Genomic DNA, 27,564 nt, shown 5'->3' with positions numbered 1-27,564 from the left:
GTTGTTGTAGTTTTCTATTTCTATATTTTAGAAGACATTTATTATATTGGGAATATTCGTATATCCATTTTTGAGAGCTGTAGAAAAAAATACAGATCTATGCGAAGATTTACAGATCTTTTATAAGAAGATGGACAGATCTTCTATGAGAATATCAGTCAGAAGATATTCTATGGGAAGATCGACGCACCTTCTGGGAGAAGATCGACAGACTTTCTTTGAGTAGATCTACAGACATTTTTGAGATCTACAGATCTCTGTGGGAAGGTCTACAGATCGACAGACTTTCTATGAGAAGATCGACATATCTCATAGGAGAATATCTGTGAGTAGATCTACAGATATTCTATGAGAAGATCGACAGACCTATGAGTACCCAGATTTTCTTCGGGAAGACGACCCAGAGATCTTCATTGAGAAGAATATAGGAGAATATCTGTGACAGCATCGACAGACCTCCTAGGAGAATATCTGTGACAAGATCGACAGATATTCTATGAGAAGATCGACAGACCTATGAAAATGTCTACAGATCTTCTTCGGGAAGACCTACAGATATTCATTGAGTAGATCGATCTTCTTCGGAAAAACCTACAGATCTTCTTTGACAAGGTCGACAAACCTTCTAGGAGATGTACAGATCTTACAACTGCGAGAAGATCTACAGATCCACTATGAGAAGATCGATAGACCTTCTAGAAGTAGATCTACAGGCTTTCTCATAGAAGACTCATTTTATCTGAGATAGGGCCATTATCTCCGAGAAAATTATGCTTGAGAGCCAATGTCTCAGAGATTATGAGCCCTCAGGCCCATTAGTTCAAAGAAAATAATCCGCAGAGCTATTATCTTTGGTTCACTCATCCTCCAGAAGCTTTATTTATGAGAAGGTTATACTCTAGACTCATTGTCTTTGAGGATCATAATCCCAAAGATAACAATTCGCTTGTACCCTTATATATTTCAGAAAATGATTCGTTCGAACCATAATCTTGGATGTTAATATACATCAGGGCCATTGTCCTTGGACGTATGGGCCATTATCTCCAAAATAGTAATCCATCATGAGCATTGTGATCAACCCAGACCCTTATCTCGCAGACGGCGTGGTTTAGTTTAAGGATGCGCAGCCACACGAATTCGGCGACTGCTTCACTCGGAGACCATTGGATGAAATAAGAAATTTGCAGATTGGAGATAGAAGCGAGAAGGAGAAGAAGAGATTTATAGAGAGAATTATAGTTAGGGTGAATCTATGTCTGCGAACAACGTTAGAGTTTCCATTTCCCACCTGCCAAATAGCCTATGTCTCCTGTAGGATAAAATGGGCCATGTGCAAATTAGATGTTCAATCGTCTCTATCTCTTCTTCATCTTCACATAGTCTACAGTAGTCCAGGAACATTGTTGCCCCATCTTGAGTTCAGATAGAGGGGAGTTTTTTCTTCTCCTTGAAATTACCGGTCATATGACCTTAGATACCCTGCAATCGATTTTCGCTGAAAAACATGATGGACTATGCCCACGGAACCACTAATGTGTGCACATCGAACTCGGGCGTCCGACACACTCCTTTTCGTTGTTTACATTTTCTCTCTTCCCTTTGAGAAAAAACTTGCACTACCAATGACCATTTCTTTTTTTCAGGGAATAACTTCACAATATGTCACTTAATTTTCAAAACAAATCTTTCTTTTTCTTCGTGGTTTGCATTTTCTACATTTGATTTCGTTGTTTTTTCCAAAGTGGTAACGTAAAAAATCGAATACACCGTGGGACAAAATTTTCAAAATTCGTGGTTCTTTTAGCAACAAATATCTGTCCTTCATTTCGCCTATTTTTCTCTCTATCTCTCTGGCTTTCTTACTTCTACTCCTTTAAACACTAACACCATTTTGAAAAAATCGCCTTCTTCCCGTCAAAAATATTCATTCCCCATGCTTTCAGAATTTACAAGTTAATGTTAAGAAAAATGTCAAAATTCAATGCAATGTCCATGGTAATGGTGGCAGCGGTAACCTTACCACCAGTGGTGGTGACCACGAATGCTTAACAAATAATTGTCAAGAAATAGAAAATGCAAAATTAACAGAAAATGCCGGAAATCGTTATGTATTTTACAAGGTATTCAAAAACTTAACAAAGAAAAAAAAAAACTCTTTAAACCTAACCTTGAACTAAATTTTTCAAAATTAACCAAAAAAAGAAACGAAGACATTGTCTCTTTTCTTTGACTCATTTAATGATAACTTCATTGTATTTTGTTTTTAATAATATTCTAAAAAATGTAAATAATTATATTCCGTTTAATAATATTAGCTTTGTACGTTCTTTAATTGTAGAATTGAATGTTTGTTCTTGCTCTAGTTTTGTTCATTATTTTATAGTTCTGCTTTGTTTGTTTTTCTTCGCAGAAATCTATTGTTCTTTTTGTAGTTGTTGTTGTAGCTGTCTTCCAATATAAGTATATATAAATATATATTAGTATGCCATACAAAAATATATTCTCTTAGTTTAAATCGAATACTAATTTATTGGTTTTCTTTTCTTTATTACTTAACAAAATACCCTCTAGGGTGAGTTGGAGCAACAACTTTTACAAGCCAATCCAATTTTGGAAGCCTTTGGAAATGCCAAGACTGTGAAGAACGATAACTCATCACGTTTTGTAAGTATTCACATTATGTTTCTATATTGAATGCCTCTAAGCTTCTAAATGCCGAGGCAAAACTTTTTGAAACTGCACAATAGAATTTGAAATAATACTATCATGAAAACTGAAAACTGTGACAATTTTGGGTCAAAACTGGGTCCGGAAAATTTGTTTTGGATATGAAATTTGTTTTGGTTAGTATATTAAGAATCCCAAAGAACAGATTCGATTTTGTAGAACTTTTGGATACCGAAAAATCTTTTCTTGTGGTACTTATCTTCCGGCTTAAGAAGTAAAGGTAAAAAATATGCCAAATTCATAATGTACTTTAGGGTCCCATGCAAAAAATATGACTCAGAAGTTCGACTAATGGTGAATTTTTTCTTAGGGGTTTTCAATATACTCGCCAAGGACTTTAATTTTCAATTGGAATTTATCACCAACCAAATTTTTACGGCTTTCAACGAACTTTTCATAATTGTTTCAACTCATTGTTTAATCCCCTTCTAATTTTTATCTTTTCTTTCTCTCCCTCTCCCATTTCAGGGTAAATTCATACGCATCAATTTCGATGCGTCCGGCTATATATCGGGTGCCAATATCGAAACGTATCTACTCGAAAAATCTCGTGCCATTCGTCAAGCCAAAGACGAGCGAACATTCCATATTTTCTATCAACTACTTGCCGGCGCCTCGCCCGAACAGCGGGAAAAGTTCATCCTGGATGACATCAAAACATATCCATTCCTCTCCAATGGCAATTTGCCGGTGCCCGGTGTCGATGATTTCGCCGAATATCAGGCGACCGTCAAGTCGATGAACATTATGGGCATGACGGCGGAAGATTTCAATTCGATATTCCGTATTGTGAGTGCGGTGCTATTGTTTGGCTGTATGAAATTCCGTCAGGAGCGCAACAACGATCAGGCCACGCTGCCCGACAATACGGTGGCCCAGAAAATCGCCCATTTGTTGGGTTTGAGTGTCACCGATATGACGCGGGCATTCTTGACGCCACGCATTAAGGTGGGTCGTGACTTCGTCACCAAGGCCCAGACCAAGGAACAGGTCGAGTTCGCTGTTGAGGCCATTTCCAAGGCCTGCTACGAACGCATGTTCAAATGGTTGGTGAATCGCATCAACCGCTCCCTGGATCGTACCAAACGTCAGGGTGCCTCCTTCATTGGCATTCTCGATATGGCCGGTTTCGAAATCTTCGAGTTGAACTCGTTCGAACAGCTGTGCATCAATTACACCAACGAAAAGCTGCAGCAGCTCTTCAATCACACCATGTTCATACTCGAACAGGAGGAGTACCAGCGCGAGGGCATCGAATGGAAGTTCATTGACTTCGGTTTGGATCTGCAGCCCACCATCGATCTGATCGACAAGCCAGGCGGCATTATGGCTCTCTTGGATGAAGAATGCTGGTTCCCCAAGGCGACAGATAAGACCTTCGTTGAGAAATTAGTGTCAGCACATTCAATGCATCCGAAATTCATGAAGACTGATTTCCGTGGTGTGGCCGACTTTGCCATTGTCCATTATGCGGGCAAGGTTGACTACTCCGCTGCCAAATGGTTGATGAAGAATATGGATCCCTTGAATGAGAACATTGTCTCGCTGTTGCAGAACTCGCAAGATCCGTTCGTGGTGAACATCTGGAAGGATGCCGAAATTGTGGGCATGGCCCACCAGGCGCTTACCGACACCCAGTTCGGAGCCCGTACCCGCAAGGGTATGTTCCGGACTGTGTCGCATCTGTACAAGGAACAGCTGGCCAAGCTTATGGACACTCTGCGCAACACGAATCCGAACTTTGTGCGCTGTATCATCCCCAATCACGAGAAACGCGCCGGCAAAATCGATGCTCCTCTGGTCTTAGATCAATTGCGTTGCAATGGTGTGCTCGAAGGTATTCGTATTTGTCGCCAGGGCTTCCCCAATCGTATTCCATTCCAAGAGTTCCGTCAACGCTACGAATTGCTCACACCCAATGTCATTCCCAAGGGTTTCATGGACGGCAAGAAGGCGTGCGAGAAAATGATCCAGGCTCTGGAACTCGACTCGAATCTCTACCGTGTCGGTCAGTCGAAGATCTTCTTCCGCGCTGGTGTCTTGGCTCATCTCGAGGAAGAGCGTGACTACAAGATCACGGATCTGATTGTCAACTTCCAGGCGTTCTGCCGCGGTTTCTTGGCCCGGCGCAACTATCAGAAACGCCTGCAACAGTTGAATGCCATACGCATTATCCAGCGCAACTGTGCGGCCTATCTGAAGTTGCGCAACTGGCAGTGGTGGCGCCTGTACACCAAGGTGAAGCCACTGCTGGAGGTCACCAAACAGGAGGAGAAGCTGGTGCAAAAGGAAGATGAGCTCAAGCAGGTGCGTGAGAAATTGGAGACACTCGCCAAGAGTACCCAAGAGTATGAGCGCAAATACCAACAAGCGTTGGAGGAGAAGACCTCATTGGCCGAACAGTTGCAAGCCGAAATCGAACTTTGCGCTGAAGCGGAGGAGTCGCGTTCCAGGCTGATGGCTCGCAAACAGGAACTCGAAGATATGATGCAGGAACTTGAAACACGTATCGAAGAAGAAGAGGAACGTGTTTTGGCCTTGGGTGTAGAAAAGAAGAAGCTTGAACTCAACATACAAGATCTCGAGGAACAATTGGAAGAGGAGGAAGCGGCCCGACAAAAACTTCAATTGGAAAAGGTGCAACTCGACGGCAAAATTAAGAAGTACGAAGAAGAATTGGCCCTCACCGAAGATCAAAATCAAAAGTTGCTGAAAGAAAAGAAAATATTGGAAGAGCGAGCAAACGATTTGTCGCAGACCTTGGCCGAGGAGGAGGAGAAAGCCAAGCATTTGGCCAAGCTAAAGACGAAGCATGAGGCCACCATCGCCGAACTGGAAGAGCGCATGCACAAAGATCAGCAGCAAAGACAGGAGACTGATCGTTCCAAACGTAAGATTGAAACCGAGATGGCCGATCTCAAGGAACAGCTCAACGAGCGCAGAATCCAAGTGGAAGAGTTGCAGGTACAGTTGGGTAAACGTGAAGAGGAACTTACCCAAACGCTGATGCGCATCGATGAAGAATCAGCCGCCAAGGCAGCTGCTCAAAAGGCTCAGCGTGAAATCGAATCCCAATTGGCCGAGTTGCAAGAAGATTTGGAAGCTGAAAAGGCTGCCCGTGCCAAGGCCGAGAAAATACGTCGTGATTTGGGCGAAGAGTTGGAGGCATTGAAAAATGAGCTATTGGATTCATTGGACACCACAGCGGGTAAGATGAGATGATTTTAAGTGTGGGTGAAGAATTTCCACTAATTGCTTGTTTTATGGATTTGTATTTTTAGCGCAACAAGAATTGCGTTCGAAGCGTGAACAAGAATTGGCCTCTCTCAAAAAGTCCCTCGAAGAAGAGACCGTCAACCATGAGGCCTCCATTGCTGAGATGAGGCATAAACATGTTCAAGAATTGAACGGCATTAATGAGCAATTGGAAAATCTGCGTAAAGCTAAGGCAGTACTGGAAAAAGCCAAATCCACATTGGAAGCAGAAAATGCAGATTTGGCCACCGAATTGCGCAGTGTAAATAGCTCCCGCCAAGAAAACGATCGTCGTCGTAAACAAGCTGAATCTCAGATAGCTGAATTGCAGGTAAATTTTAAAACTTTGTTGGGAAAAGAACATGACAGTGATGTGGATCAAATTCCACCAAACTATTGTGGAACAGTGGGGGAGGGGCAAACAAACCAAAATTTAAAAACCACAGAATCTCCTTCAATGTTGAATACAGACTGAGTAAGAACAGCCGACGGACCAATCGATCTGTAGATCGACCAGTAACTGACTGATAGAATCACTTGTATGTGACCATGTAGTTGTCAACCATTTAAAAGGGGCTTTGTTGTTTTGTGTTTACTGCCACAACAGCAACAACAAGAACATCTGTCACTCATGCCCTACCATCTTGGGTAGTGCATTCCGCTCAGCCGTATAATATGGTCTGGCGGCGGTGGAACAGCCATGTCAAGCATTTGTATTGAAATTGAAATCGAAATTGAAACTGAAGATCATCGTTTATTTTTCCAGGTGAAATTGGCCGAAGTGGAACGTGCTCGTTCGGAATTGCAAGAGAAATGCACAAAACTGCAACAGGAATCCGAGTACATAACAAATCAATTGGAGGAGGCCGAATTGAAAGCATCTGCCGCTGTTAAATCTGCCGGAAATATGGAATCGCAACTTGCCGAAACACAACAACTGCTCGAAGAAGAAACCCGCCAGAAGCTCTCGCTGTCGTCGAAATTACGTCAGCTGGAGTCGGAAAAAGAGGCGCTACAAGAACAGCTCGAGGAAGATGAGGAAACGAAAAAGAACTATGAACGCAAGCTGGCTGAGTTGTCGGCTACCATGCAAGAGATTAAAAAGAAGGCCGAGGAAGATGCCGATGCTGTCAAGGAATTGGAAGAGGGCAAGAAACGCCTGAACAAGAGCATTGAAGATCTGGAACGACAGGTCAAGGAGTTGACAGCTCAAAACGACCGTTTGGATAAGAGCAAAAAGAAGATTCAATCTGAATTGGAGGATGCCACCATTGAATTGGAAGCACAACGCACAAAGGTAAGTGACCGACACTTTCTCCTCAATTATTCTTAAGATTTGACTGTTATTGATGATTTCCCCTTTGTCCACAGGTGCTCGAGTTGGAAAAGAAACAAAAGAATTTCGACAAAATCTTAGCCGAAGAAAAAGCCATTTCCGAGCAATACGCCCAGGAACGTGATACTGCCGAAAGAGAAGCCCGCGAAAAAGAAACCAAGGTTCTTTCCCTTAGCCGTGAACTGGATGAGGCCTACGATAAAATCGACGACATGGAGAACAAACGTAAAGCCCTCCAAAACGAACTCGACGATCTGGTGAATACCCAGGGTACAGCCGATAAGAATGTCCACGAATTGGAAAAAGCTAAACGTGCCTTGGAATCCCAATTGGCGGAATTGAAAGCACAAAATGAGGAACTTGAAGACGACCTGCAACTGACTGAAGATGCCAAACTTCGTCTGGAGGTGAACATGCAGGCCCTGCGCTCTCAATTTGAACGTGATCTACAGGCCAAGGAGGAACAGGCCGAAGAGAAACGCCGTGGTTTGGTCAAACAATTGCGTGATCTTGAGGCCGAGTTGGATGAAGAGCGTAAACAGCGGACCGCAGCTGTGGCAGCCAAAAAGAAATTGGAAGGAGATCTCAAAGAAATGGAAACCACCATGGAAATGCACAACAAGGTGAAAGAAGATGCCCTCAAACATGCCAAGAAATTGCAGGTTCAGGTCAAGGATGCCTTGCGTGAAGCCGAGGAGGCCAAGGCGGCCAAGGAAGAACTGCAAGCGGCCAGTAAAGAAGCCGAACGTAAGGTCAAGGCCTTGGAGGCAGAGGTAATGCAACTTACCGAAGATTTGGCCAGTTCGGAAAGGGCACGTCGTGCAGCCGAAACGGAACGCGATGAGTTGGCCGAAGAAATGGCTGCAAATGCCAGCAAGGGAACCCTTATGATTGACGAGAAGCGTCGTCTGGAAGCCCGCATTGCCGCCCTCGAAGAGGAACTCGAGGAGGAACAATCCAATTCCGAAGTATTATTAGATCGCAGCCGTAAAGCTCAGCTTCTGAACGAACAGCTGTCTACAGAATTGGCCACCGAAAAGTCCAATTCACAAAAGAACGAAAATGCCCGAGCCTTGTTGGAACGTCAGAACAAGGAGCTGAAAGCCAAGCTGGCCGAAATCGAAACAGCTCAAAGAACAAAAATCAAAGCCACCATCGCCACATTGGAAGCCAAGATTGCCAACCTCGAAGAACAGCTCGACAACGAGGGTAAAGAACGATTGCTACAGCAAAAGGCCAATCGCAAGATGGAGAAGAAGATCAAGGAGTTGGGCCTGAACATTGAGGACGAACGAAGACATGCCGATCAATACAAAGAGCAAATCGATAAAGTAAGACAATGGAAAAATTTGCCAAGAAACTGAAAGAATATCAATATTTTTTACGATTCTTTTCTTTGCCACAGCTTAACAGTCGCATGAAGTTGTTGAAACGCAATTTGGATGAAACCGAAGAGGAACTGCAAAAGGAGAAGACACAAAAACGCAAATATCAACGTGAATGTGAGGACATGATTGAAAGTCAAGAAGCCATGAATCGTGAAATTAACTCACTGAAAACCAAATTAAGGTAGGTTTGCCTTGACAGCATTCTTATAAGCTAATATTTATTTTGTGCGAAAAATTTTGAAATTAATTTCCACATTAGATCTATACAAGTGGCTGAGACTGAAAAAGCTAAAGCCTATTCACCCAAAAAGGATCCAACTCTTATTATGAATTGTGAGGGTATACAATAGAATAGAACAAATAATAATTATGTCTTAGCGTCATCGTCCAGCGGTTTCCCTTTTTGTGAAGTTTTCCTTAAATCACCCAAAAAAAAATAATTATTGTTTTCCATCATCTTATATTTGTCTTCAGTGTGTTTATGTTGCGTTTTCCGTGTAAGTTTTAATTATTGTTTTTAATTTGCATACAAATGCAAAGAGTTTATTTTCCAAAGTCCCCTTTATTGTTTAGTTTCTGGAATGTTTCCTTCCCCCCAAACACACACATACACGACCCAAAGGATTACACAAACTCTTCATGCACGTTGAACAGAGCCCTTTGAGAAATCAAAAGGACTTTAGTTTATTTTGTTAAATTGTAATTTTGTTTGATTCGTTTCTACTCCCAGCTCCCCATTGAATTTTTCCCCTGTTGCACGTTGTTTGATTTGTTTTTTGATTGTTTTATTAATTTATTTACTTCTTTTTAATATAAATTTCTTTTTATTAGCTTGTTATAATCATCAAAGTAAACAGGGTAGCCCTCCTTTACCGAGGGAAATACAAATTTTGTATTAAACGTATAGTTTCAACTTTTGAAAAGGTTGGTGTAATTTTGATGTGACGTGATTGTCTCATGTGGCGTTTTGCAATTAGTATGTAATACAAACAAATTCTTGTTATCATTTGACAAGGAATACATGCCAAGGATTAAGATTTATTAAGAGAACAAAGGATGCGTGGTTTGTCAATTTGACAAATCGTTTATATGTAGACCGTTTATATTTATTGTTAGTCGATTAACCTAACACAATACTGTATCATTCGAAAATGTTAAAGTATTAGGTTTTATTTAAAGGGTCAGAAAAAATGCCAAGGAGGTCTTCAAAAAATAGTAAGATTGGCATCGTTTATATCAAGGGTGCACCTATTTTAGACTCTTGAAGGATGAGCTGAGGAATGTGTTTGGTATTTGTCATAACGAAGGAGGAGATTGTTTATATTTTTCTCCTATTAGTCTTAGTGTTTACTTATAAGCTTTGGGCTATGACATATAAATTGGGCAATCGTTTCCGTTTCATCTTCGCTGAACCTCTAATATTCATTGTCAATGTATTCCCATTTGTATGTCATGTCTGTTATGTTGCAGTGACGTGCTATAACGTCTAACATAGGGAAGTAGTTTGCGACTTTTAAGTGTTTGACCAGATTGCTCTAGACACAATTCCGTGAGCATCGTTAAGTCATCCTTGACTTGAACTATTGATGAAATTTTATGTAGCGCAATTCTATGTAGTGTTTGGTTATCACAAAGAATCTCTGCCCAAATGCCATTTTGAAGTGCTTGCCTAGGATTATATCAAGAAATTCATCTGGCGTAATATGACTGGTTTAGTCTTCTCTTGGTCACTGGTTTCTTCTTTTTAAAAATCCACGTTCCATAGTACGGCTTTCTGGTAGTCTTGTGGGATGATTTTAATAGATAGATGTGAAGCTTGAGTCGCGTGAAAATTGGATATATACATAGTATCGACCGAAAACCACCTCGTGCTAATTCATAAGCGATTCATTCCCCATTTGATCATCTCGTTCAATGCAGATTAAGGAGTGCTTTTTTCGAACTCTGTTTGTCAGTGTAAGGACGCCGAATTTTTGCACTGTTGTTAATGGACTCAATAGCTTCCCACCAAACGAGGCACCCATGTAAGACAATTGTGGAATGCATCCAATGTACGACTTTTGATCTGAGCCCCCAGTCCTTTCCTATGGCTTTCCTGTATGAACAAAAATGCAATGAGACGTTTATTTCGTAAGTCCTTGATATTTATCCAATTTAAACGCTGGTGCAGGATTGTGCCAAGAAAGAAGTTCCATTGTCATCTCATCCAGTACTGGCAGCGAAATTGTCTTATTTGCGCTACTACTAGTTAAGGCTTTGCAGGAATTACCCCCAGACTTTTGCCCTGAACCCAAACAGACAGCTGTACTAGAACACATTGTATTATAACTAAAATAGTTGGAAGAAATCTACAACCCATCGAGCAAACTACGTCGATGAAGTCGATAGACGAATACCTTTATTCTTAATTGGTCGTGATTCACTAGTATTTTACTGATCTTCAGTAGCCAAAACAGGGGTAATAGAATCCTCCCTGTGGTGTACTTCTGCAGAAAGTTTGCCCAGTAGAACTTAAATTGAATTCAATTGGGATAAAGGAATTACCAGAGACATAACGAGAGTTATAGATCAGATCAAGCATCACACTGTTGAAATCCCACTCTATATCGAGGAAAACTGCCAGGTTTCCCGGCTTTTGGAATATATATCAGTTTTACCTCTTACCAAAGACTGAGTACAAAGCAAAATCTGAGACAGGCCTTAAAGGTTTCCTGCAAGATAGACCACACCGACTCCGATGCCTTTCCCGGTATTATACCATTGCCGGTATTATACCATCAGAACCAGAAGAGACTTAAACGGCTGAACGGAGATGATCGTCCATGAATGCTTGAGATAGATTGCAATCCTTTATATTAGCCTATCATCTTCCACAGTGTGACGTAGGAAAGATATTATTGATTGCTTACTCCCACCTACATCCTTACAACCAGGAAAGAGGTTGCATTATAGAATTTCAGGTGTCTCCAGACCACAGTTGGCCTATGTATCATCATCAGGGGTTTTACTTTCTATTAACTTTGGTTTCCTAGACAGTATTTTACGAAATCTGACAGCACTATAATCTTACCCTATAGATTCACAGGAGCAGATTCAAGGTTAACGTTGGGCTTTCTTGAACTCAATTTCGTACGTATTTGTGGAAGTCAGCCTTATATGCGATTAGTTTAACTGGCCTCCTTGTTGTTGTCCAAAGCATAGCAGGGTCCATAGTTCACTAAACCGGCTGGTGTTTTTTCCAAGAGCAGTTTATTGGACAAAAATTAAGAACACTTATTACAAGTTTATTGGATTTTATACAAAAAATAATTTTTATAATTTTATATCAATGAAATACTTGTTAGTTCTTAGTTCCACCATCTTCATTAAAACCTACAAATTTTATAGTTATGTTTTATTCAGAAAAATATTGAAAGTGGTTGTATTTTTTGAAGCGTTGCCCAAATGTCCTTTTTTTCCTACACCATAGGGTGTATGTTTTCCATCTCTGAAGTTATTTTAGTGTGAAAACTGTATGTTTTTAACACCATAAACTTTGTCAACACTTACAAGTATATGCAGTCATGTTTTCCTTATACAAAAAAAAACGGCATGAATTTTAATGGTTATGTTTCCCTCATATTTTGTATCAACATTTCCTTTCACATCGTACTAATTGTTTCTTTTTCATTTTACAGGCGCACCGGCGGCATGGGTCTAAGTTCGAGTCGTCTCACCGGCACACCATCCTCCAAACGTGGTGGTGGCGGCGGCGGTGATGACAGCTCAGTACAGGATGAATCTTTGGATGGTGAAGATTCGGGCAATTAAATTTATAACTGGAAGGAAACCAACAAAGCTAAACCTGGAAAAAATCTATAATTATTTTTTAAAGTTTATTAATTTCTGTTAATTTTTTTTATAAAATTTTACTTATTTTTTATTGATATCCATCCTTTTCCCCCATACACACAGTTAAGATAAAAACACAATCCAATTAAAACAAACAAAAAAAAACAAAGCTTAAACTAATTTCTTTGTATAAAAAAACAAACAGAAAATAATAAAAAAAACAAACGAAAAAAATGTTAAACGAAGTAAGAAGGAAAACAAAATCAAGTTTGTTTCTTGCTACTATTACTACTAGAGTCCACAAGCCTCCCAACATATTGTGTCCCTCTTTAATCCATACATATAACATGTCTTGTTCCTTTTGCCTATGTCCCCAAACTTCTTAGACTCATTCCCTTGAAAAAGAATATTTTCACTTACCACACACCCACACATTCACACACACACACACACTCCCCCACACAAAACAATCCAATTAAAAAAAAAACGAAATAATAAGTAAAAAAGTACATCTAATTAAAATAATAATAATAATTAACTACTTAAAGTTATTAATTAATAATATATACATATATAAAAATTATAAAAATTTTTATAAAAAAAGAAGAAAAAATTTATATTAAAAATCAAATAAAAAAGTATTGGAAAAAATGCATTTATATATAAACAAAATTAAACAAAAAAACTCTTCTTTTATTTACGCCTTTGGTTCTTCATCATTTCTTTTTTTAATTTTTTTTAATATCTGTATGTAAAAAACATACCACAAAGTCTTCCAAAATGTAGACTCGAAAGTAATATAATATTTTTTTAAAAGATTAGATCTTATTCAGTAAAACACTGAGATATTACATTTTAACTTTGCAATTTGTTGCTACATCTAGGATCTCGTCGAAAAAAGACACTTGATATTCGTTTCACTAGAAGATCGATGGTTCCAAAGCGACACATTCCCGTTCGAACTTTCTCAGGCATAAGATTCCTGGAAAGCTAAACAGGACAGACTGTGTTAATTTAACTTGTGTCTATGGTGGCTTTTTACAACAGACGGCTAGATAGGTCAGTACCCCCTCTTGCAGTCCTGGCAGAAGGATGTCTCTTTAAAATTAATATAGCTGCGATTCAAACTTGTTTCCTTATCAATCTATCTCGGACGCCAATCGGAATGCTTTCCTGAGCAATTAGACACATAGTTAGCATAACATGCTTTTGTATTCGCCGCATGTTAATGCCTGTGCATTTCCGCCATATATTTAATGTAGATTTGACTTAATAATCGCGAAACTTTTTTTGGCAACAATTTTTAATGGGTGTTCTTAAACAAAATTTTCTACAAAAAATCCAAAATTTCCTGGGCCTCCTCAAACACAATTTGACCCACATCATGGGTTACTTCAGATATTTTTTTAGGAAAAAAACGTGGGTTTTGGGAACAAATTGTCCTAAAAATTATTCGCCTAATAGTGGGCAGCCTTCTTATACAAAAATTTGAACAAATTTTTGTACCAATAATTTGGTCCAAAACTTAAGGGTCTTCTGTTACACAATTTGGCCAACGAAAGAGAACATTTTGTATTCGATAGTATTTTTTAGAGGAAACTTGGCCTTATATAACTAGGACTTCAACGACACAATTTGACTTAATAACTATTACAAATTATCTTACATTATGAGTTGACTGAATAGATGTGGCATTCTTATAGTAAGTGTTAAGAAATTGAAACAATCGGAGAAATTTTGGTCCATCCGTAGATCTATATAAAAATTCCCCCAGAAACAGGTATTGGATCAGTAACTGCCTGTTTACTATTGTCACTTGACTGTACGAAGCACAACCCAAGATCAGCCTTAAAAATTCCCTCCTACATAGTTAACACCGACTCAGATTTAAAGGATTGAAAGGTACGTTGTATGATGTAGAAAGTGTTAATGTTTGTTCACAACCAACTACCCTCATAGAGATCAAGAGTCTATAGACTAGAATTGGTCCAAGATCTACGTTTGGCCGTCTTTAACTATCTCTTGTACTTATTGATGTCCGGCTTATTTTAATCAGTACTATGTATAGTTTTGCTGACTGTGTTATATGTTGTAATATATTGCTGTTCTCCGAAGAATAGCAAGGTCCTTAGTTTAGCTAACCGGCTGGGATTTCCTTGGAGGATGGCCTATAGGATGATCATAGTTTCAACGTTTGGTTGTTTGGTTTTTGTTTCTTTTTTATATATATTTGCATACTTCCAAGAAGGTTGCCGAAATAGAGGAGCCGATACCATTGCTACGGTAAGGATTCGGTGACTTAGTTTGCATTCCTGACGTTGGACCGGTAATCTTAAGGCTGGGCGCCTAAACCAGTGTGACTGGCATAGGGTATTTCCTTCAAAACCATGCGGATATAATTTAAACTATTTTAATTCGAAACTGCAAAGAATACCATCTGTAATTCTTTGAAATCGTCTTAGAATTCAAACCATAACCGTCTGATGAAATCACAATACAGCCCACATTGAAATCTCAATACAGCCCACATTATTTGACGTAGAGATTTGGCAGAACAATTTGTATTGTGTCTAGGATGGTTGGTGTTGAAAATGATATATATCGGTCTGCGTTTGAGTATAGCCCCCATATAACGGTACCTCCCTATATTCGGTATTTGATTGATTTTCGCCATATTTTTCCACAAATTTGTCTAAAAATTTGTAATTATAGTTTATAATGGCTCTAGCTCCGGTGGCAAACCTTTGTATGCATAGGCCCACGTTTTCCTATTGCGCACATATAACGATACCCACCGATATTCGATATTTTGATAATCCTTTGTTTGAATTCACATACTTTTATAAAAAATTATTTTCTTCACCCAACGGTGGAGGGTATAAAAAGTTCGGCCCGGTCGAACTTAATGTTCTTTTACTTGTCAATTTTATTGAAATTATTTAATTTGTAATTACAAAAAAAATCCCCGAAAGCAGCTATTCAATATATTAGTATTGGTTCTGGTTGGATCAGATATGCTCCCAGAAGGCAGGACATTTTTATTGAAATTAGGTAAACAAATCGTGATTTTATTATTCTTTTAAAACAATTGGACCCACCATAGATTTCATGGATAAAATTTTGCCGGACAATATTGAGTCTTTGAAGTCAGAATTGGAACCTACCATTGTGGGTTTTGTAGGCCAAACCCGCAGTTGCCCAAAAAATGTGGGATATATTTTTCAGTAAACAGCGGCTAAGAGAAAAAATGGATTTTTATTATTTTTCCATGCATGAATGAACACCGATACCCAAAGTTTATCTAATCAAAAACATCATATATTGATGTCCTCGATAATTTGATCCCTAAAACGCAAGAGAAATTCACATTTTTCACCTTTAAAAGTCATTTTAATATATATTTTGGATAAATAATTTTTTTTGACTTTATCATATATTATTTTTTTTATTAAAAATAAAGAACTCGCAATTGTATTTTTACAAAATAAAAATAATGATTGAGCTACACAATGGACTAATTTGCTTCGTAGATATATATGGTCTATAAAATAACAAAAAAATGAAAACGAACTCCATAAAACTGATCTGACATTCCTTAAAAGTAAATAACAACAAATCAGCAAAATAAACAATTAATGTATAATTTTTATTGAATATATAATTATGTAAAAAAATATACTTTTAAAAAAATTCTTTAAAAATACGAAAAAGAATAAATAATATGTATGTATTTATATAATTATTATGATTACTACTACAACTACTGTGAGTTATTGCAACATTTAAATCATCTTCATGGTTTTCTTTACAAACGAATTTATTGCCATCAATCATTCAATTAAATAGAGGATACGAAAAGCATCCATAGATAACATCATGATAAATTTCCACATACACACCCGCATACATCATTAGACGACATAAAATAGCAACTCAACTTCTTCATATGCATATAAACACAAGACACTCATTTCTAGAAGATACAATAAAAAATGAAAAATAATTAAAAACTAAAAAAAAAAACAAAAACTTAAAAAACACACGCATAAAACCCTAAGGAAATCATAAATTTTGTTATACTCAATAAAACAGAAAATATCTAATTGTATGGAATTTCTATTCGATGGTATGAGGTACTCGCCAAATTTATTTCAGCGTATTGCCAAAATACGCAGGTCCATATCGTAATATCTACCAACTAATAATGTAGTAAAAATCATGGTACAATGATATCAAGGTAGGGCTATGTTACCATATGTATTAAAGTACACTCACCGAGTTTTTTTTTTTTTTTGATTATGAAGGGAAACATTCCATACTAATATACAAAATTAACATTTTAGGACCTTGTCGATATTATATTTTTAACTCCGTATACTTTTCGAATATGAATATAAGGAATTATAACTTTTAAAAAATATGATTTAAGAGTCCGATTGTCTTCAAATTTCAATCATCCTACTATTTTTATGAACCCAAGATCTTGTAATAAGACGGAATATATCGGTCCACTCCTTCTGGTACCTACCCCACAAACGCTCAAAATTTTGAATATCCATGAAGTTCATAAAAAGCGACATCAACATCCGATTCCATTCCAGACATGGTACATCTCAATATTTTCATCAACACAATATCTGTTATAAAGATGGAGAGAATTCTTTTGTTATTCAATGTTTCACATAGGGTTCAAGATTTTGAAAAACATAACACTCAAAAAAGCATCCAACTCTCTTTAAATTTCACACATACAAACGTTTTTGCTAACACAAGATCTATTGTGAAGATGCTATATATCTGCGAATATCTAAATATGTGTCTCTTAATCAGAATCCTGAGATGAATATGGAATCTATGATTTCCTATAAATTAGATATATATAGCTTAGTAAAAACTCTTAATTTTTTTTCGATTTTTTCTTTTATTTTTACCCTGATTCCGGAAAACTATTTTTTTCTTGGGGGACGGACTCTAGACCCCAGATTTTTCACCCGAAAGTCCGGGTTCAAGACTCCGGCTAGACCCGGATCCAGTTACCTGATATAGACAAAATAAGTATCATTGGAATGCATATATCTATCTGACAAGTGGCCACATGATAGGGTAATTTTTAAGCGGTTCAGAAGTTATAGTCAAATTATTGATTTTTTTTGGACCGGCATTTCTTATAAAAACCCCAAAAACTCTGACACTCTTACCTTCCCAAAACGCTACAATTTGTGCTAATACCTTTTTCGGGTGCAGAGATACCTAATGCTCCCAAGCGTTGATGCATCTACCTGTATTCTTCTGCCATGCATCAACGCTTGGAAGCATTTATATGTCAAAAAATTTAAATGTTTTTCAAATATAAGTAGATTTTTATACGTTTTCTTATACGACATCATTCGGAGGTCATTATAATCCGTGTTTTTCAACAATTTTTGCAAATTTATATAATTTTTCATTCAACATTTTCAATTCCAAAATTGGTTTGACAGTTCATTGTCCCAGCAGCTTTATCGACGCGTCTACCTATATTCTTCTACCATGGTGTAAACGTAATTCGTTATTTCTTGAACAAACAGCTTTTGCGGCGCGTTGCATCTTTTTTTTTTTTTTGCATACAGAGTACATAGAAAGCACAACGCCGTTTACACCGGATAAGCCGCCGCCGCCAAAAATTTGTCTTGCTTTGTTGTCTGGCTGTAAGCCAACCCCCAAGAAGAAGAAGCATTTGTTTTGGTTGGGAACGTCTTGTTTGATTCGTGTTGTAATGCTTGTGGACCCAGAATTTTATTTCGTTAAGGAGAGAACAACTTGGATTGCACAATAACAAATATAATTAGCCAAAGCTACATACAGAGACAGAGAAACGAGTTGCAAACTTGTTGCAGTAAACATCAAAATCCATTGGACTAGCCATTCAAGTTTCAGTGAATTTCTTGGTGACGGTGTAATTTAAAAACTTTAAATAAACTTTCTTTTGTTTGACTGAATGCCTTAATTGAATTAAAGACAAGAATGCGAAACCGCACTGACAACAACAGTGGTTACAGTTCAGAATTCAGCAGCAGCGATGAAGATACCCAGCTGAAAAAAGTCCACGCCCGTATGTGTGGCGTTGGCCATCAAAGGAACACAGATATTGTACCGAGGTAAGGATAAGTGAAAGTGTTTTCAATTTGAACTTTGATATTTAAGTTGAATAGATGTATAGGTTTTTGGCATGTCCTACGCGTCTCAATTCTATAAGCCTCAAGAAAGCGCAAAATATGAACAATCGAAATGTATTTCCTGGCAAAATTAGCTGTCTATTGATAAGCTGATAAGGTAGCAATGGTGACGAATCATAAATTCGACACAAAGTTCACACAGGCGGTTTTTTGGAATTTTAAAATAGCCCACATACGTAATGTGACAATTAATTGTACGATAACGGCCATTGGCGAGATATGATAATTGTCGTTGGAAACAGAGAATATTTCAAAAATGTACTCTAAGTTTGTAAGAACTTTTAAATGGTCTCTGTACTCTTCCATGAAAGTTCTATTTCTAGCTTAAAAAGTGCATATATTAAATGAAACTCCCTTCTATGGACTTTTCTGTAATATATAATTTTACTGCCCAGATGTTCGTTAGAATATCTTGGGTTCTGGATTTTCTAAAGGAAATCAATATATTTCATGGAAGAACTTTGTTAAATCTAGAATATCTTCTATAAAATACACTCTGAAGACACTCTTTGTCTTCTATAGAAGATTTTAAGAGGTCTTCTATTGAAGGCCTTATATAGAAAGTTCTTAAAAGAAAGTTGTCTAATGAAGACCTTTAGAGGGACTCTATTATAATGAAAACTTTTTGAATATATTTCCTTTAACATCTTAAAACCATTTCCGTTGACGAGCTTTTAGAAAAATTCCATTGGAGAGTTTTAAAACGTGTTCTACTGACAACTTTTACAAGTACTTCCCTTGGAGACCTTTATAAGGTCTTCTGTTAAAGACCTTTATGACTACATAGGGTATATCGCCAAAATTGTATTAGTTCCGTTTGTCTGTGTGTGCCCACGATAAATCTCGAAGGGAATACCCGATTTGCCCAAACATGATACCTTGCAATATTTTTTTTTAATTTTTAACATTTAATATATTAATATTTTTAATATACACCCACTCCTTTAGCTGCTTTTCTCTCAAAAGATCAAAATTTTGCAAAACAAAAAGTTTAAAAAATCAAAACTACTAAAGTATAACTAAAACATTTGTTCTTTTTTTAGACCCGGTGCCTCTCCTGGATATTGGTTAAGCTGCCTTTTGCCCCTGTCCCTAGTTGCAACATATTGGACAAATTTACACGAAGAACCACAAAGATGCTCCAACATACCACAACAATATAAATTAGTCACGCTAACAGCTCTAACAATTTGTATACAGAATATAAGTTTTTTTATGTACCTGGCACTGCAGGCCAAACTTTACAAATGGCTAATCGTATTCATACCCTTTGTGGGTGGAACGTGTATTTTTAAGTTTGGTCTCGGTATGAATTGGTGGTTGGCATTCGTTTGGACCTTATTCATCGATGTAATCTTTCAGAGATGTTACATACAAGTAATGCGCGATTTACCAAAAAGTTTTACCTATGGCGAAGCATCAATATTGACGCAGGGTATATTCCTATTTGTTATGAATACCCTGATTATGGGTTATCATTTAATAGTGACAGAGCCGGTTAAGGAAAATGCAAATGAAATGCAAACATTGTCCACAATTATGATGGTACGGCAGGGTTAAACAAATTTTCTAAGATATTTTATTTAATTTTTTTATTTGTTATAGTTTGCATTACTTTGGCTTTTATTGGTGTGTACCTCCCTATTGGCTTGCCAATTTCTGCGTAAACCATTTATCTTTTATCCTATTATGATGACATTTGTTGCAGCAGCGACTTTGGCACCGGTCACAAAACCACTACCAGTTATTGCTGTATTTGAATTCATTTTCCAAGATCGAATGAGGGTAAGTTTGAAATGTTTATATTCCACACTACGAATTCCCATAGAAGTTACAAGTATTGTCGTAAGTTCTCCTGGGTGTTAGATACTGGAATGTTGATTTAATTGAGGTCGAATGTGTTAACCATGACTTTACTATTTTATTGACAAATGCAAAAAGTTTTGTAACAATGATGAAGGATTATATTGCACAGACCTCTTGATGACTACGACAATAGATCGGAATCTTCGGCAGTCGGATCGGACCATTTTTGCTGTTACTTAAAAAACAATAGAACAGCATTTGCATTTCTGTTTGTGATACCGTAGTTATTTTATTGTTGCAAAAAAGTTAGGTTTAATTCTAAAAAACACGTTTATTTATCGGTGGAGAAAAATTGTAATGTATTTTTAATTGCCATAAAATACATCGAATTAATCTGACAGTTTGTTTTAAACGTACAAAAAATAAATAGTTAAATTCTAGGCATACGCGACACCTCTTCAATTTTTTTGTAGGTTTTTACATTCATATTTTTTCACGAATAATCTACACTACACGAAAAAATATGCACTTTTCTGATTCTTCTAGCTCTACATAATATTATTTTATGTGGCCCTGGTTATAGCCACCGTAGCCGTAGTTTGCTGGCAACTTCGTAATGCTCAACATGCAACGACTAGTGTACGAAAACTCTTCCACATTTTTATGGTTTTAGTCTATATACCCGGCCTGCTGTATGAATGTGCTTTTCTGTACATTGCTTCGGGTGTGGCCATGGCATTAATAACAATATTTGATTTATTGCGAATACTGAAAATGCCACCCCTGGGTGAGATATTGGAAAAGGCTTTTCATTCGTTTGCCGATGAAAAAGATGCCGGCATTATAGCATTTACACCGATGTGCTTGTTAATTGGTTGCTCCCTGCCCATTTGGATTATGCCCTGTCCGTGCGCGACAAATGAACATGGACTGAATGTGAAACTGTTACCTTTGCTGTCCGGTGTGCTGACAATCGGATTTGGTGATACAGCAGCCAGTGTGATTGGTTCGAAATATGGTCGCAACAAATGGAAAAGTAAGATAAAGATTTTAATGTTTAAAGTGACTCTGTATTTCAAATCTGTTTCGCTTTATTTTTTTCTTTTCCAGATAGTTCCCGTTCGGTTGAGGGTTCAGTGGCATTTGTCCTGTATGTCTTGTTGCCCATTGCTATTTTAAATTTAATGGAATTTGTGCAATTGAATGTAGTGCAATGGTCTGTTACCGTTGTGGCCACACTTATATCGGCTCTTGTAGAAGCCCGTACTGATCAAATAGATAATTTAGTATTACCATTAGTTTTTTATATAATTATAAGTCTGTGTTAGTGTTTCTTTTCATTTTTGTCTGAGAGAAAAATCAAATGGTAACATTCCTTCCAAGAGGCGAAAATTTGATAGACGTAGATATAAGTTATTTTTAGGCACTGATTTTATTGGCACTACTGAGATACATACTGTTTATATGTAATATAAAAATATAATTGTTATAAAACAATGAGATTAAATATATATTTTCTTAAATGTATGTTTTCTTTTAATTTTTCTTAAAAAACAATTGTGAAGGTAATATGAAAATACTAAAATTCTTTAGATTAGGTGGGATTCCGGCATTTGCCAAACATTTGCCATGCTTGCAGAGTTAAGCGCCCATTACATGGACAAAAATTCATGTGTAATGTGATTACTTGCTTATTTCATCTCATGGATTTGTATACATTATAAAGACACTCTAAAGGTTGCTGATTCTATTCCACGAATCTCGCCGACGTTAGATTTATTTGTGCAATATTTTTTATTGCTTATTGTCACAGGCATGCATCACACGCATAGTATACTTAAATGGACTCATATTTTTTAAAAACTTTTTTTTAAATAAACGACTTGCTATAAAGCAATGTGGCAATGCCACAATGACAAATTTCCCAACAGAGGGCGCTAAAATAATTTCAATGTGACCAAGTTAACTTTATAAAACAGAATTGCCAGTATCAAAATGTGGATCGTTAAATTCAAAACGAAAAAACTATGTAGAAAATGGATCGGATCGAAAAGGTCATTCGGGTAGTTTCAACGGTTCGAAGGCTATACAACGCAAATTACAAAAAAAAATAATTGCATAAATCCTAATGACGACAACTGTGTATGGAATCGAACTCCGCCACCACAATTGATTTTGCCATTAACATTGAGGACGAAGACTTGTTGGATTATCTCAACGATTGATGTGCGAAATACGTGACGTGATGGCTTTGTAGACATGGAAGGGTACATGTTAATGATACTGGTCAAAATACGTTCTCGATAAGAATTATACCCCAACGGGAGTTGTGATAAAATAGAACCAGCCCCTATATTATGTAACTTTTTAACAACTTTACTCATTGTTTTTTACCAAAAATTAATTTGTTTTTGGTACAATAACAAAAGAAATGTTAACAATAACAAGAGTAGCTAAAAGTTAGGTTGTTGCTCGCTCTCCAATATTGTAGGAGGATGTTGGTTTAGATCTTTATTGCATTCATAGCTTTTTAAATGAAATGAAATGCTTCCGAGATTGCTGATGTACTATTTTCATAACGACGAAGGGTGGTGGATCTACGATTACTGTGTGATAGCTGGGATGATACGTCAGCATCTTGCCTGACTGACAGAATCCTGGTCATCTCATCCTATTCAACACGGAGTGCATTGTTCTGCGATATTTGCAAAATTTCTCCACTGAGTGTCACTAATAAATTGGGCTCAGACCGCAACAGCAACCAAGCTGATTTTGTGACTTTTAACCACAAATTCAAAAATTAGCAGCTCCTTCAAACTGAACAACGGCAGTAAAGACTTCCAGGTAGACATTCTGGCCTCAAAAAGTCTATATATATAGATAAACGACTGTAGTCAGGCGGCCCTAAAAGTACTATGAAAATATGAAATTAAAGATTATTTTCTTTATAAAATTGAGATTTGTCGCCCTTATAAATATTCAATTCAGATTTTGTAGAACAAGAATTGACCATTTATGCTGTTGCAAAATAACCAAGCTTAAGACCGTTGTTATTTTTATGTAATTTTTCAATATTTGCCGAATGGAATATTTCGATATGTTCAGCTCAGTAACCATTTTTCGGCCACAGAATCACGTTAACGAGCGTTGGTACGAGACACAAAAATTTATTCACATTTAAATACTGGAGTGCTCTAACGATAGCCACTTATGGTTTTCCAGCCAAACATAAAGAAATCACACTATTACGGTTGAATTCCATCACGAATAATTTTTTTTCTGGAAAATGCTCACCAAAATGATTTTGTAGGCTTGTAAACAATATAATGAGCTGTCAATGAAATAATTTTAACAGCTGTCGGACGAGTGGCTTACAAATGACAGCAGTCTGAAGTTGGTTGCAGTTTTTTCATCTCACCCTGTAACCATATGCTTTCGTTGCAGTATCTGCTTGTCATCGTGGGAGTCATTCAAACCATCATATGGTAGGTAAAACACTCCCACTCAGGAAGGACAAACATTGTTTTAGAGAGGGAGGGCCAACGCTACAAGAGAGAGCCTCTAGATCGAGAAACCTATTAGGCAGGTCTGAGAGGCATTCATACTGAAGTAGTCAGAGATGCCATTCAACAATTATATCATGAACCATAAGTCCACACCTTATCCATTGCAGCCGAATCAGGTAGTTTTGGCGCAATTGCGTTCAGGATGGTGCAGTTGTCTCAATTCATTTTGGTTGCGAATTGTCTTAGATGTGCGCAGCGTCTGTCCGGCGTATTATACAGGCCCGCCCAATACGCTGCACCTTTTCAATTACCCGGCCAAACCTACCTCACTCAGTTCAGAAGACTTCTGTTTACAGACGACCAAAGTATTCGAATTTTGAACCTGGAGTTAGAACCAGATTAGCAGAACACAAACACACCATGTATAACTTTTACAACAACGAAAAAATATGATAACGATAATAGTTAATGAAAATGTAGTTTAAGATGGTCTGATGTTTTTGGTCAAAACTGAGACTGAAAAAGTGTTGAAATACAACGTATTAAAAATGCAATTGATTTAACACAATTCACCGGCGTAACCAGAAATACTTTTAGAAACCAATTTTTGGGTGAACAATTGACACAAATGGCCTTTCTCGAGCATTACAGAGGGGCTCCAAGGTTGCCCCTCTTTACAACATCGTTGACCCCAACATGATAAATTAAAATAAGGCAATAAATATGCATTTTGCAAATATATTTTATTTTATTTTGTTTTTACTTACTTATACTAGAATACTTATACTAATACTTATATTAGAATCAATTTTCTTTAAAAATATTTATTTCCATATAGCATGTTTCCATTGGAAACCGAACAACGTTGTTCGCTCTCAGAATTATGTACACGAATTAACCCGTTCATACGGCACGATTCGTAATTCATAGTAAAATAATTCCTTTTTTCAAAAATTTTGTTTGTTGATTTTAATGGGAATTTATACGAAAATACATGAAATTCTCACTAATATGAATAGAAGAAATGATTGTTTTTCCCCCAAAGATTTTTTATTTATTTATTTATTTATTCAAGATTTCGTAACACAGAAGCCTTTTTAGGCCAAAAATAGCATTACAATGTAATATTACCAAATAGAAAAAATCTTAATTATACAAATACAAATATTTATTTTATCACACATTACTATAAAATACTTTATCTTACTCTATCTTTTTTGTTTAAATTTGAGTTTAAATTTAAATTTAAATTTGTTGGCTCCCCAGCCGCAAATACTTAAAGATTAAATACAGAATTATAGAATAGGCGAATAAATCGAAGAAACATCAAGTGAAAAATGGAAAATTGTAAGGCAAAGGTAAGATTATGCAAAGTTACAATTCAGTAGTAGTTAAATGGTTACATAACTTTAAACGAATCACATTATTAGAATGCGAAAAAATGCGCAGGTCAACAGGTAGGAAGTTCCAGCATCTTGCAACGCGAATTATAAAAGACTTCTCAAATTGAGAGTTAAAAATCCTTGGTAAAACAATCTGGGTATTTCTAGTGGAACGGGTAAATTTAAACATATCGCACAGAGGCAAGGGTATACCAGTTTTAATAATTTTGTAAAAAAAAAGCAAATTGCGAAGGTCAATATATCGTTCGAAAGGCAATCCCAGAAACTGCTTAACAAATGGGGAAACATGATCACGCCGGCGAATATTATAGACATATCGGATAATAGAGTTAACAATGCATTTCAATTTAAGAACATTGTAATAGACAGTTCCAGATATGACTTCTAAGGCGTATGAAACCAACGGCATTAATAGCGCATAAGCAATTCTGAACTTAATCCATTTTGGAAAATAGAAACAAGTTGAGTAAAGTCTACGCAAAATTCCATAAACTCTAGCATGAACAGAGTCAATATGAGGTCCAAAATTAAGCCTTCTATCAATAATGACTCCCAAGCACTTATGCTGATCTAAAAATTGTACCATAGTTTGTCCAATAAAAATATTTATTACCATCTCATTAGAAGTAAATCGAATTGCTTTTGTTTTTAAAGGATTTATCGTCAAAGAATTGCTGCTTGTCCATTGGAGTATTGAATTAAGACACACATTTATATTATTTTCTAAAATAGTCTCACATCCCTTATCAGCACTAAACAATAAGAAAATATCATCAGCAAATACAAATGCATCACAGGAGTTTGTATTCAAACACGCAGAGAAATCATTAATATAAAGTATAAATAAGAGTGGTCCTAAAACAGAGCCCTGTGGTACACCAGAAGTCAGGCGTGCAACCCTAGATCTTATACCATTCAATTCAACGAATTGAAACCTATGATTCATATAATCCATAATCAGTTTACACGCTGTATAGGAAAAATTAAAGCCATTCCTGAGTTTACGTATCATAGTAGCATAACATATAGAATTAAACGCTTTAGACAGATCCAAGGAAATCAAGATGCTCTCATAATTTTTATTCATGTTGCCTCTGATAGACTCGGTGAGATGCAACAGCAAAGATGTGCTACTATGACCAGCACGGAAAGCATATTGTGATTCAAAGATTTTATTCCTGGTAAAAGACAGAATTTGATTCTTTAATATATGTTCAAATACCTTGGATAAGACAGGTAAAATTGATATGGGCCGCATATCATCAAAGGAACGTATAGCAGAAGTTTTCGGGATAGGAACAACACGCGCTGTCTTCCATGCTATAGGAAAAACTGATGTAGTTATAATCGAGTTAAACAAGTCCAAGATCAAGTAAGAAATATGAGGAAACAAAATCTTTAAAAACTCAAGTGGTATTTCATCCACGCCAACAGACTTAGACTCAATTTTACCTAAAGCAATTGCAACATCCTCTCTACCTACACACTCAAATGAGTACGAATTACTAACATCTTCAAAGTGATCAACATCAAACAATCCAACTACATCAGGACCAGCACCTGACGCGAAAAAGTTATTCAGCGCATTAACATCATCATCGTAATCTGCACCCTCAGCACCTGAACAACCATACCTTTTTAAAGCCCGCCATAATTCTTTACAATTCATTCCATTAAAATGTCTAGAATAGAACTGACGCCGCACCTTTCTAATCAATGATTTAGCCCGGTTACGATATCTTTTGAAAATACTCCAATTCTCATTAGTGCTATTCTCTTGGAATGCTTTATATGACGCATCTCTTAAAGACTGAGCGAATACAATTTCCCTTCTACTCATCCACTTATGATCAACCGAATGAATTTTTCTTCTAACTGTAGGTACAAAAAGAAATAGCTCTTTTATAAGCAAATCAAGTAGCAGACATTTAGCATTGACGTCACTAGTTGAGAAGAATAAAGGTGTGTCAAAATTACTCAAGGTTTGTTGCAAGCCATCCCAGTTTATATTATTGTAATCCTTGTACTCTATAATTTCATCCAAGGTTTTCATATTGATATCAAAAGAGGAAAAAATTAAAGCATGGTGTGATA

At 36.9% G+C, this 27,564-nt stretch overlaps 2 protein-coding genes across 6 annotated transcripts in view; both read left to right on the top strand.

The window, feature by feature from the left end:
- The window catches only part of LOC131803769 (myosin heavy chain, non-muscle), a 90,751-nt gene extending 77,758 nt beyond the window's left edge, over positions 1 to 12,993 (top strand). For 2 of the 5 annotated variants that reach the window (XM_059125459.1, XM_059125456.1), the window contains 9 exons: positions 2,575 to 2,667; positions 3,199 to 5,938; positions 6,012 to 6,316; positions 6,752 to 7,282; positions 7,357 to 8,652; positions 8,727 to 8,890; positions 8,969 to 9,048; positions 9,541 to 9,633; positions 12,387 to 12,513. In XM_059125459.1, the coding sequence (XP_058981442.1) occupies positions 2,575 to 2,667; positions 3,199 to 5,938; positions 6,012 to 6,316; positions 6,752 to 7,282; positions 7,357 to 8,652; positions 8,727 to 8,890; positions 8,969 to 9,048; positions 9,541 to 9,608 (5,277 nt within the window). In that variant the 3' untranslated portion in view covers positions 9,609 to 9,633; positions 12,387 to 12,513. Of the gene's footprint in view, positions 1 to 1,946; positions 2,124 to 2,574; positions 2,668 to 3,198; positions 5,939 to 6,011; positions 6,317 to 6,751; positions 7,283 to 7,356; positions 8,653 to 8,726; positions 8,891 to 8,968; positions 9,049 to 9,540; positions 9,634 to 12,386 lie in introns of all 5 variants that reach the window. The other 3 variants (XM_059125454.1, XM_059125448.1, XM_059125462.1) reach the window with 3 other exon arrangements.
- Positions 12,994 to 18,176: 5,183 nt separating this feature from the next.
- On the top strand, positions 18,177 to 22,088 carry LOC101892672 (dolichol kinase). The gene is made up of 5 exons (XM_005183326.4): positions 18,177 to 18,677; positions 19,799 to 20,300; positions 20,361 to 20,540; positions 21,108 to 21,597; positions 21,672 to 22,088. Exons 1-5 carry the CDS (start codon positions 18,544 to 18,546, stop codon positions 21,887 to 21,889), a joined length of 1,524 nt encoding a protein of 507 aa, XP_005183383.1. The 5' UTR covers positions 18,177 to 18,543; the 3' UTR covers positions 21,890 to 22,088.
- Positions 22,089 to 27,564: the final 5,476 nt, after the last annotated feature.

Source organism: Musca domestica, unplaced genomic scaffold, assembly GCF_030504385.1.
Source record: "Musca domestica strain aabys unplaced genomic scaffold, Musca_domestica.polishedcontigs.V.1.1 10, whole genome shotgun sequence".
In the NCBI taxonomy this organism is placed as follows: Eukaryota; Metazoa; Arthropoda; class Insecta; order Diptera; family Muscidae; genus Musca; species Musca domestica.
Note: the sequence above shows the minus strand (reverse complement) of the source record. Positions and strands in the feature narration are given on the sequence as shown.